The sequence below is a fragment of the Aegilops tauschii genome, chromosome 6 (assembly GCF_002575655.3).
Source record: "Aegilops tauschii subsp. strangulata cultivar AL8/78 chromosome 6, Aet v6.0, whole genome shotgun sequence".
NCBI classification, from domain to species: domain Eukaryota; kingdom Viridiplantae; phylum Streptophyta; class Magnoliopsida; order Poales; family Poaceae; genus Aegilops; species Aegilops tauschii.
In genome coordinates this window covers 221,531,065-221,543,357 of record NC_053040.3, presented here as the reverse complement: position 1 = coordinate 221,543,357, position 12,293 = coordinate 221,531,065, and the positions used below count along the sequence as shown (strand labels likewise).

General features: G+C 46.0%; 1 protein-coding gene across 4 annotated transcripts; it reads right to left on the bottom strand.

The window, feature by feature from the left end:
• Nucleotides 1–7,617: 7,617 nt before the first annotated feature.
• LOC109773588 (uncharacterized) lies at nucleotides 7,618–11,275 on the bottom strand. Of its 4 annotated transcripts, XM_073501322.1 has the most exons (8): nucleotides 10,948–11,275; nucleotides 10,564–10,621; nucleotides 10,348–10,452; nucleotides 9,947–10,009; nucleotides 9,760–9,836; nucleotides 9,048–9,239; nucleotides 8,594–8,663; nucleotides 7,618–7,962 (listed from the first exon to the last, which is right to left on the bottom strand). In XM_073501322.1, exons 1-5 carry the CDS (start codon nucleotides 10,971–10,973, stop codon nucleotides 9,789–9,791), a joined length of 300 nt encoding a protein of 99 aa, XP_073357423.1. In that variant the 5' UTR covers nucleotides 10,974–11,275; the 3' UTR covers nucleotides 7,618–7,962; nucleotides 8,594–8,663; nucleotides 9,048–9,239; nucleotides 9,760–9,788. The 4 variants fall into 4 exon arrangements, 1 of the variants encoding a protein (XP_073357423.1); XR_005759963.3 differs by lacking the exon at nucleotides 10,948–11,275 and having other exon boundaries at nucleotides 10,544–10,839; XR_006665298.2 differs by lacking the exons at nucleotides 10,348–10,452; nucleotides 10,564–10,621; nucleotides 10,948–11,275 and having other exon boundaries at nucleotides 7,879–8,018; nucleotides 9,947–10,234.
• Nucleotides 11,276–12,293: the final 1,018 nt, after the last annotated feature.

Below are 12,293 nucleotides of genomic sequence, written 5' to 3'. Positions count from 1 at the left end.
TACTTGCCCGAGATTCGATCGTCGGTATCCCAATACCTTGTTCAATCTCGTTACCGGCAAGTCTCTTTACTCGTACCGCAATGCATGATCCCGTGACCAACGCCTTAGTCACATAGAGCTCATTATGATGATGCATTACCGAGTGGGCCCAGAGATACCTCTCCGTCACACGGAGTGACAAATCCCAGTCTCGATCCGTGCCAACCCAACAGACACTTTCGGAGATACCCGTAGTGCACCTTTATAGTCACCCAGTTACGTTGTGACGTTTGGCACACCCAAAGCACTCCTACGGTATCCGGGAGTTGCACGATCTCATGGTCTAAGGAAAAGATACTTGACATTGGAAAAGCTCTAGCAAACGAAACTACACGATCTTTTATGCTATGCTTAGGATTGGGTCTTGTCCATCACATCATTCTCCTAATGATGTGATCCCGTTATCAATGACATCCAATGTCCATAGTCAGGAAACCATGACTATCTGTTGATCAACGAGCTAGTCAACTAGAGGCTTACTAGGGACACGTTGTGGTCTATGTATTCACACATGTATTACGATTTCCGGACAATACAATTATAGCATGAATAATAGACAATTACCATGAACAAAGAAATATAATAATAACCATTTATTATTGCCTCTATTTCCAATAGTCTCCCACTTGCACTAGAGTCAATAATCTAGTTACATTGTGATGAATCAAACACCCATTGCGTCCTGGTGTTGATCATGTTTTGCTCTAGGGAGAGGTTTAGTCAACGGATCTGCTACATTCAGGTCCGTATGTACTTTACAAATATCTATGTCTCCATTTTGAACACTTTCACGAATGGAGTTGAAGCGACGCTTGATATGCCTGGTCTTCCTGTGAAACCTGGGCTCCTTCGCAAGGGCAATGGCTCCAGTGTTGTCACAGAAGAGAGTCATCGGGCCCGACGCATTGGGAATCACCCCTAGGTCGGTAATGAACTCCTTCATCCAGACGGCTTCCTGTGCTGCCTCCGAGGCTGCCATGTACTCCGCTTCACATGTAGATCCCGCCACGATGCTTTGCTTGCAACTGCACCAACTTACCGCTCCTCCATTCAAAATATACACGTATCCGGTTTGTGACTTCGAGTCATCCAGATCTGTGTCGAAGCTAGCGTCGACGTAACCCTTTACGACGAGCTCTTCGTCACCTCCATAAACGAGAAACATATCCTTAGTCCTCTTCAGGTACTTCAAGATATTCTTGACCGCTGTCCAGTGTTCCATGTCGGGATTACTTTGGTACCTTCCTACCAAACTTACGGCAAGGTTTACATCAGGTCTGGTACACAGCATGGCATACATAATAGACCCTATGGCCGAGGCATAGGGGATGACACTCATCTTTTCTATATCTTTTGCCGTGGTCGGGCATTGAGCCGTGCTCAATTGCACACCTTGCAATACAGGCAAGAACCCCTTCTTGGACTGATCCATATTGAACTTCTTCAATATCTTGTCAAGGTATGTACTCTGTGACAGACCAATGAGGCGTCTTGATCTATCTCTATAGATCTTGATGCCTAATATATAAGCAGCTTCTCCAAGGTCCTTCATTGAAAAACACTTATTCAAATAGGCCTTTATACTTTCCAAGAATTCTATATCATTTCCCATCAATAGTATGTCATCCACATATAATATGAGAAATGCTACAGAGCTCCCACTCACTTTCTTGTAAACACAGGCTTCTCCATAAGTCTGTGTAAACCCAAACGCTTTGATCATCTCATCAAAGCGAATGTTCCAACTCCGAGATGCTTGCACCAGCCCATAGATTGAGCGCTGGAGCTTGCATACTTTGTTAGCATTCTTAGGATCGACAAAACCTTCCGGCTGCATTATATACAACTCTTCCTTAAGGAAGCCATTAAGGAATGCCGTTTTGACGTCCATCTGCCATATCTCATAATCATAGTATGCGGCAATTGCTAACATGATTCGAACCGACTTCAGCTTCGCTACGGGTGAGAAAGTCTCATCGTAGTCAACCCCTTGAACTTGTCGATAACCCTTAGTGACAAGTCGAGCTTTGTAGATGGTCACATTACCATCCGTGTCCGTCTTCTTCTTAAAGATCCATTTGTTTTCTATGGCTCGCCGATCATCGGGCAAGTTAGTCAAAGTCCATACTTCGTTTTCATACATTGATCCTATCTCGGATTTCATGGCTTCAAGCCATTTGTCGGAATCCGGGCCCGCCATCGCTTCTTCATAGTTCGAAGGTTCACCGTTGTCTAACAACATGATTTCCAAGACAGGGTTGCCGTACCACTCTGGTGCGGAACGTGTCCTTGTGGACCTACGAAGTTCAGTAGTAACTTGATCCGAAGCTTCATGATCATCATCATTAACTTCCTCGCCAGTCGGTGTAGGCACCACAGGAACATCTTCCCGCGCTGCGCTACTTTCCGGTACGGAAGGGGTGACTATCACCTCATCAAGTTCCACTTTCCTCCCACTCAATTCTTTCGAGAGAAACTCCTTCTCCAGAAAGGACCCGTTCTTGGCAACAAAGATCTTGCCTTCGGATCTGAGGTAGAAGGTATACCCAAAGGTTTCCTTAGGGTATCCTATGAAGACGCATTTTTCCGATTTGGGTTCGAGCTTTTCAGGTTGAAGTTTCTTGACATAAGCATCGCATCCCCAAACTTTTAGAAACGACAGCTTAGGTTTCTTCCCAAACCATAATTCATACGGTGTCGTCTCAACGGATTTCGACGGGGCCCTATTTAAAGTGAATGCGGCAGTCTCTAAAGCATAGCCCCAAAATGAGAGCGGTAAATCGGTAAGAAACATCATAGATCGCACCATATCCAATAGAGTGCGATTACGACGTTCGGACACACCGTTTCTCTGAGGTGTTCCAGGCGGCGTGAGTTGTGAAACTATTCCACATTTCCTTTAAGTGTGCACCAAACTCGTGACTTATATATTCTCCACCACGATCTGATCGTAAGAATTTTATTTTTCTGTCACGTTGATTCTCAACCTCACTCTGAAATTCCTTGAACTTTTCAAAGGTTTCAGACTTGTGTTTCATTAGGTAGACATACCCATATCTACTTAAGTCATCAGTGAGAGTGAGAACATAACGATATCCTCCGCGAGCCTCAACACTCATTGGACCGCACACATCGGTATGTATGATTTCCAATAAGTTGGTTGCTCGCTCCATTGTTCCGGAGAACGGAGTCTTGGTCATCTTACCCATGAGGCATGGTTCGCACGTGTCAAATGATTCGTAATCAAGAGACTCCAAAAGTCCATCTGCATGGAGCTTCTTCATGCGCTTGACACCAATGTGACCAAGGCGGCAGTGCCACAAGTATGTGGGACTATCGTTATCAACTTTACTTTTTTTGGTATTCACACTATGAACATGTGTAACATCACGTTCGAGATTCATCAAAAATAAACCATTGACCAGCGGGGCATGACCATAAAACATATCTCTCAAATAAATAGAACAACCATTATTCTCGGATTTAAATGAGTAGCCATCTCGAATTAAACGAGATCCAGATACAATGTTCATGCTCAAAGCTGGCACTAAATAACAATTATTGAGGTTTAAAACTAATCCCGTAGGTAGATGCAGAGGTAGCGTGCCGACGGCGATCACATCGACCTTGGAACCATTCCCGACGCGCATCGTCACCTCGTCCTTCGCCAGTCTCCGTTTATTCCGTAGTTCCTGTTTTGAGTTACAAATATGAGCAACCGCACCGGTATCAAATACCCAGGAGCTACTACGAGTACTCGTAAGGTACACATCAATTACATGTATATCACATATACCTTTGGTGTTGCCGGCCTTCTTGTCCGCTAAGTATTTGGGGCAGTTCCGCTTCCAGTGACCACTTCCCTTGCAATAAAAGCACTCAGTTTCAGGCTTGGGTCCATTCTTCGACTTTTTCCCAGTAACTGGCTTACCAGGCGCGGCAACTCCCTTGCCGTCCTTCTTGAAGTTCTTCTTACCCTTGCCCTTCTTGAACTTAGTGGTTTTATTCACCATCAACACTTGATGTTCTTTTCTGATCTCCCCTTCCGCTGATTTCAGCATTGAATATACCTCAGGAATGGTCTTTTCCATCCCCTGCATATTGTAGTTCATCACAAAGCTCTTGTAGCTTGGTGGAAGCGACTAGAGGATTCTGTCAATGACCGCGTCATTCGGGAGATTAACTCCCAGCTGAGTCAAGCGGTTGTGCAACCCAGACATTCTGAGTATGTGCTCACTAACAGAACTATTCTCCTCCATCTTACAGCTGAAGAACTTGTCGGAGACTTCATATCTCTCGACCCGGGCATGAGCTTGAAAAACCAATTTCAGCTCCTCGAACATCTCATATGCTCCATGTTTCTCAAAACGCTTTTGGAGACCCGGTTCTAAGCTGTAAAGCATGCCGCACTGAACGAGGGAGTAATCATCAGCACGCTGCTGCCAAGCATTCATAACGTCTTGGTTCTCTGGGATGGGTGCTTCACCTAGCGGTGCTTCTAGGACATAATCTTTCTTGGCTACTATGAGGATGATCCTCAGGTTCCGGACCCAGACCGTATAGTTGCTGCCATCATCTTTCAGCTTGGTTTTCTCTAGGAACGCGTTGAAATTGAGGACAACGTTGGCCATTTGATCTACAAGACATAGTGTAAAGATTTTAGACTAAGTTCATGATAATTAAGTTCATATAATCAAATTACTTAATGAACTCCCACTCAGATAGACATCCCTCTAGTCATCTAAGTGAAACATGATCCGAGTTAACTAGGCCGTGTCCGATCATCACGTGAGACGGACTAGTCAAGATCGGTGAACATCTCCATGTTGATCGTATCTTCTATACGACTCATGCTCGACCTTTCGGTCCACCGTGTTCCGAGGCCATGTCTGTACATGCTAGGCTCGTCAAGTCAACCTAAGTGTATTGCGTGTGTTTCGAGGCCATGTCTGTACATGCTAGGCTCGTCAACACCCGTTGTATGCGAACGTTAGAATCTATCACACCCGATCATCACGTGGTGCTTCGAAACAACGAACCTTCGCAACGGTGCACAGTTAGGGTGAACACTTTCTTGAAATTATTATAAGGGATCATCTTACTTACTATTGTCGTTCTAAACAAATAAGATGCAAAAACATGATAAACATCACATGCAATCAAATAGTGACATGATATGGCCAATATCATTATGCTCCTTTGATCTCCATCTTCGGGGCACCATGATCATCTTCGTCACCGGCATGACACCATGATCTCCATCATCGTGTCTTCATGAAGTCATCACGCCAACAATTACTTCTACTTCTATGGCTAACGCGTTTAGCAACAAAGTAAAGTAATTTACATGGCGTTATTCAATGACACACAGGTCATACAAAATAATAAAGACAACTCCTATGGCTCCTGCCGGTTTTCATACTCATCGACATGCAAGTCGTGATTCCTAGTACAAGAATATGATCAATCTCATACATCACATATATCATTCATCACATCTTCTGGCCATATCACATCACATAGCACTTGCTGCAAAAACAAGTTAGACGTCCTCTAATTGTTATTGCAAGTTTTTACGTGGTTTGTAGGTTTCTAGCAAGAACGTTTTCTTACCTACGTATGACCACAACGTGATTTGCCAATTTCTATTTACCCTTCATAAGGACCCTTTTCATCGAATCCGTTCTGACTAAAGTAGGAGAGACAGACACCCGCTAGCCACCTTATGCAACTAGTGCATGTCAGTCAGTGGAACCTGTCTCACGTAAGCGTACGTGTAAGGTTGGTCCAGGCCGCTTCATCCTACAATGCCGCCGAAACAAGAAACGACTAGTAGCGGCAAGAAGAATTGGCAACATCAACGCCCACAACTTCTTTGTGTTCTACTCGTGCATAGTAACTACGCATAGGCCTGGCTCATGATGCCACTGTTGGGAATCATAGCATAATTTAAAATTTTCCTACATTCACCAAGATGCATCTATGGAGTATACTAGCAATGAGGGGAAAGGAGTGCATCTACATACCCTTGTAGATCGCGAGCGGAAGCGTTCCAATGAACGTGGATGACGGAGTCGTACTCGCCGTGATTCAAATCACCGATGACCGAGTGCCGAACGGACGGCACCTCCGCGTTCAACACACGTACGGTGCAGCGACGTCTCCTCCTTCTTGATCCAGCAAGGGGGAAGGAGAGGTTGATGGAGATCCAGCAGCACGACGGCGTGGTGGTGGATGTAGCGGGATGCCGGCAGGGCTTCGCCGAGCATATACGAGAGAGAGAGGTGTTGCAGGGGGAGAGGTAGGCGCCCAAGGCTGCGTGTTGCTGCCCTCCCTCCCCCCTTTATATAGGCCCCCTGGGAGGGGGGGCGCCGGCCACAACCCATCTAGGGCAAGGGGCGGCGGCCAAGGGGGTGACTTGCCCCCCAAGGCAAGTGGGGCGCCCCCCCCCACCCTAGGGTTTCCAACCCTAGGCGCAGGGGGGAGGCCCATGGGGGCGCCCCAGCCCACTAGGGGCTGGTTACCCTCCCACTTCAGCCCATGGGGCCCTCCGGGATAGGTGGCCCCACCCGGTGGACCCCCGGGACCCTTCCGGTGGTCCCGGTACAATACCGGTAACCCCCGAAACTTTCCCGGTGGCCGAAACTTGACTTCCTATATATAATTCTTTACCTCCGAACCATTCCGGAACTCCTCGTGACGTCCGGGATCTCATCCGGGACTCCGAACAACTTTCGGGTTTCCGCATACACATATCTCTACAACCCTAGCGTCACTGAACCTTAAGTGTATAGACCCTACGGGTTCGGGAGACATGCAAACATGACCGAGACGCCTCTCCGGTCAATAACCAACAGCGGAATCTGGATACCCATGTTGGCCCCCACATGTTCCACGATGATCTCATCGGATGAACCACGATGTCGAGGATTCAATCGATCCCGTATACAATTCCCTTTGTCAATCGGTATGTTACTTGCCCGAGATTTGATCGTCGGTATCCCAATACCTTGTTCAATCTCGTTACCGGCAAGTCTCTTTATTCGTACCGCAATGCATGATCCCGTGACCAATGCCTTAGTCACATAGAGCTCATTATGATGATGCATTGCCGAGTGGGCCCAGAGATACCTCTCCGTCACACGGAGTGACAAATCCCAGTCTCGATCCGTGCCAACCCAACAGACACTTTCGGAGATACCCGTAGTGCACCTTTATAGTCACCCAGTTACGTTGTGACGTTTGGCACACCCAAAGCACTCCTACGGTATCCGGGAGTTGCACGATCTCATGGTCTAAGAAAAAGATACTTGACATTGGAAAAGCTCTAGCAAACGAAACTACACGATCTTTTATGCTATGCTTAGGATTGGGTCTTGTCCATCACATCATTCTCCTAATGATGTGATCCCGTTATCAATGACATCCAATGTCCATAGTCAGGAAACCATGACTATCTGTTGATCAACGAGCTAGTCAACTAGAGGCTTACTAGGGACACGTTGTGGTCTATGTATTCACACATGTATTACGATTTCCGGACAATACAATTATAGCATGAATAATAGACAATTACCATGAACAAAGAAATATAATAATAACCATTTATTATTGCCTCTAGGGCATATTTCCAACAAGAGGTAATAACTGGATATTCAGATAAGGCTGCTGTAGCTGGTAGTATCGGCATCTTCTAAAGCCACATAGGCTGTGGAAGTAGATCCTCCCCGAAGTGGATATACCCCTGTGTCATTGCTTCATCATCACGTCGCTGATGTTGTGTGCTCGGATGAAACTTCATTGTGACTACAAATCTTTCCCCAACTTTGCAACAGAAGAACTGTGGTTGTGGGAGCTGCAGCTTAATGAACATCACCTCAAGCATGAACTTGTCTGTAATGTCAACGACCTCCATGCCAGTTTCTGTCCATATAGAGAACGTGCCAATGTCTGAATATGGTTGTAGTTGGACTCATGCACTGGCAAAGCATATGTAAGTGGCATAAATGATGCATGAGTGATATTCACAAGCTGGAATATCAGTCTTCAAAAGCCAGCAACATCAAAGAATCTTACCCTGGTCTGTTTATATTTGCTTACCTCAAAAGTATGGTATTGTGCTACCTGCTAACAATAAAGATTACAAGTATTGACATTCATACTGGGTGGGCCGAATTGGAATGTTCCGTTTTGTGCATTTGATTTAGGACAATCGGGCAGTGCATGAGACGACAAGAATATAAATAGCTTTATAGATAGACGGATTCAGATGGATTTGCATAGCTCATACGAGAAAGGTGGGAGGGTGAGTAGATCGCATCCATTGAATTTGCTGATTCTAACTATAGAACACAATGAATCGAACATGTATTTTGGTAACAGGAGGACAGTGAGCCTAGGAGTTCATGCAGTTTAATTTGACTATGCAGATGTAATTTTCGGCGACATACACCTGTGGACGTGTGTATAATGAGCGAAAGCAGACAGAGGAGGCAATCGCAAGCATATTCAAATCTACAATGGAAAGAATCGGATCTGGGGGACAGAAGGATACCTCTAGCGACACCACGACACGTGTAGCAGATTGTAGTCAGCCCCATTGAATAAGGAAGTGGATCAAAGGCCTACGAAAGGAAACCAATGTCGAGCCAAAATCAGAACATATATTTTCCCGGTTGCAGAATCAGAAAAATTATGGTATTACAACATCGTCATAAAACAGGCAATTTCAAATATCATTTTCAGCCTGAGCACCATATAGCAACATGGCACTCATATATCTCCGTATGAATACTACAGCCAAACTCCAATAAGACAAAGCAGTAAATGGTCCACATGTGAGCTTCATTCCGTAAATAACCTAGCTAACAAATATTCATCTTCTCCCTCCTTTTTCTATAATTTATCAACACGAACGTACTCATGAATCAAGAGGCCACAAGAAATCCTAAGCTGAAGCTCACAGACATTTCAGCAATGAGGAGAAAGGCAATGAAAAGACATCCCACCTTCTATGAACGCAGAAGGATCAGCTCAGCGACCGCGCATCAAGTGCTATGCAGGGTGGTTGATCTGCGGTGTAGGCACTGGGCTGGACTGATCAGTCGAGCTGTCATGGCCGAAAACAATGGATCAATGGCTAGTGGGTGGATGCAAGCAGACAATACTCGGCAAAGCAGCGAAGACACCAAGAACATGACCTGCATAACATTAGGACAAATGAACACAATTTGTACGAGGTGCATGCAAAAAAATTGCAGAAAGGACTTCCAAGTGCACAAATAACCTACAATGCAACAGGAAGAACAGGGAGACAAGAAAGTAGAATACAGGAGCAAGCAGCAAAGAAAAGACCCAGGTATTTGACCTGCATGCATCCGTGAGCAACAGAATAGCTAACAAGGAACCTGCCCCATGGACTGTCAAAGCCTACTGGGCACCTGTCTAACTTGCATTTGTCACTGAGCAATGGACTACTATTTTAAGCTTTCGCATGCCTTATCTCTTTTGTCAGATTGGTAAGCATTGAGACTAAATCTTAGATTCACTGAGCAATTTAGCTTTGTTTTGTATGTTTCCCCATGGGGTAATTTTTGAAATATTATAATGTGTTTTTGGCTAGAAATAACAGAAAAGCAAAACATGCACACAATACTCGGTCAGCCAGCGATGCACAGAGACAAATGGGAAGAATTAAAAGGTTAGTCACATAGCACTAACCTTGATATCAAGGCGTCCAACGGGCAAGATCACAAGGCGGTAGATGACAAAGCAAGTGAAAGCCATAACAACAGAACCTGCAAAACAAGAAGAACCGAGGAAAGTGTCTCAGTGACAGTATTTAAGAGGCAACAAGATTATTTCAGTGACAATGTTTAAGGGGCAGCTCCAAAGAGCAAGCACAAACCTTGGTCGGCAACAAGCCATGCAAAGCAGACAAAATACAAGAATCTCCAAGTGCACGACGAGCCTAGAGTCAAACACAGATGAAATCTGATGGGCACAACGGAACAAAAGAACAAGCAACCTCATGCTTCAGAACAAAGATAGACGATAAGATTAATAGGAAGCAAACAAAAGACACACTGGCCATTGAACAGATTAATAGGAAGCAAACAAAGGACGCACTGGGCATCGAAATAAAAGTTTCATTCTATTGGATGCCCCAAGAACCTGCATGTATGAATGAGTAACTACAAAAAGGAAACGACATTGTGCTGGTCTCCTGAAGGACAAACAGTAAAGCACAAGCAAGAGCCAGCACAACAAATTCTGTAGGTTGCACAAGCATGGATCTAAACCACGGACATATGCTTTGTCAAATGAGAAGCCGACATGAAAGAGCAGGCATCCCAGCTTCCTGGTTAAAGACAAGCCCCAAGGAGCAACAACCAATAGAGAACCGAATCTTTCCTGCACAAGAAAGAAAAGAAAGAAGGGATCAGCTCATAGGCCTTTCATCAAACAGGTTACAAGCGAGAAAGGCAGTGAATAAACAATTCACCATGTTGATTAAATACGCACCACGCCGGAGAAGCCAAGAATCCGCAGAGACAAACAACCAGCAGCAGCCTTGGTGATCCTGCAAGAGAAAGGGAAAGAACAGTCACGATAGAGGGAAAACCGGACACTCCAAGATGAGCGGAAACCAAGGCGTGCCGATCTATCTTCCTTGCTGGTTCCATCGCTTCAAACGTTGCCAGCCACGCTCGATGGTGTGGACAGAGACTAAGGTCGAGGTGGAGCGATGCGGGAGAGGCCGAGGCAGAGGTGCAGAGGCAGCGCGACGCCGGAGCGCGGAGACGCAGGTAGCCGCGAGGGGTGGGGGAAGATGAACAAGCGGCGCCGCCACTGTTGCCTCGTGCGTACGGGGAAAAGTAAGAGGTAGGTTGGATTGGGGATTTTCACCGTGACGGCAACGGCGACGGCGCCATGGACCACCACAGCGGCTCGAGCTTCTTCCGACCTGGCCGCTGCACGCCTGGGTATGGAGGGCAGGGAGAAGATGGAGCTGCGGCGGCCACCCCCAATCTGAGAGAGGAGGAAAACGAGCGGCGGGGTGGACGGATGGTGGCGCGACGAGCCGCGCTGGCCTCCGCGCACAAAGAAGAGGAGCTGTGGCGGCGCAGAGGGAGGGGGAGGGGAGAGAGGAAGTGCGGCCAGATATTTCCTAGGGCTCGCCTCGTCTCCTCAGTAACCCAATGCACACACGGCACCCACACTGCAAATCTGGGCCTGCGAGAAAAGAAGCCCCACCCGTCATCCACCTGAGCATGCAGGCGAGGACGGTGAGAGTAGGCGTGCATGAATCCATCCACCCGCCTGAGCGAGACCCGGCCAATCCCACCTCACCCACGATCGCTCCAGTCAATGTTTTTCTCACCGTACAGAGACACGACCCACACTGCGAAGCTGGGCACGAGACAAACGAAGGCCCACCTATCATCTACTTGAGTCGGAAAGAGCAGTGTGCAGAGAAATGAGCGGCCGGATTTTTGACATCGCCGTAACAAATCGCCAGCGAGGCAGAATCATCCCGCGACGCAGATCGCCCAGGATGGCGGGTTGGGTAGCAAGGTTTATATGTTCAATTGCTCTTTGCTTAGTTACTTTTCCGTTGCCACTGTTACACTTACTACAAAACTGCTACTGTTACTTTTGCTACCGTTACCGTTATTTCCATACTACTTTGCTACTAAATACTTTGCTGCAGATATTAAGTTATCCAGGTGTGGTTGAATTGACAACTCAACTGCTAATACTTGAGAATATTCTTTGGTTCCCCTTGTGTCGAATCAATAAACTTGGGTTGAATACTTTACCCTCGAAAACTGTTGTGATCCCCTATACTTGTGGATTATCAGTGACAAATCCTGATCTCGATATATGCCAACATAACAAACACCTATGGAGATACATGTAGAGCATCTTTATAATCACCTAGTTACGCTGTGATGTTTGATAGCACACAAGGCATTCCTACGCTATCCGGGAGTTGCATAATCTCATAGTCGAAGGAATATGTATTTGACATGAAGAAAGCAATAACAATAAAACTGAAATATCATAATGCTAAGCTAACGAATGGGTCTTGTCCATCACATCATTCTCCTAATGATGTGATCCCGTTATCAAATGACAACTAATGTCCATGGTTAGGAAACCTTAACCATCTTTGATCAACGAGCTAGTCAAGTAGAGGCTCACTAGGGACACGGTGTTTGTTTATGTATTCACACATGTATTTAGGTTTC

Excerpts from the sequence above, each read along its gene's own strand:
- LOC109773588 (XM_073501322.1), bottom strand. The coding sequence starts at position 10,973 with ATGGCGCCGTCGCCGTTGCCGTCACG. Across the intron at positions 10,010-10,347 it reads TCTCATTTGACAAAGCATAT|GCTCGTCGTGCACTTGGAGA; the intron begins GTCCGTGGTTTA and ends GTTTGACTCTAG. Across the intron at positions 9,837-9,946 it reads ATGGCTTGTTGCCGACCAAG|GTTCTGTTGTTATGGCTTTC; the intron begins GTTTGTGCTTGC and ends CTTGTTTTGCAG.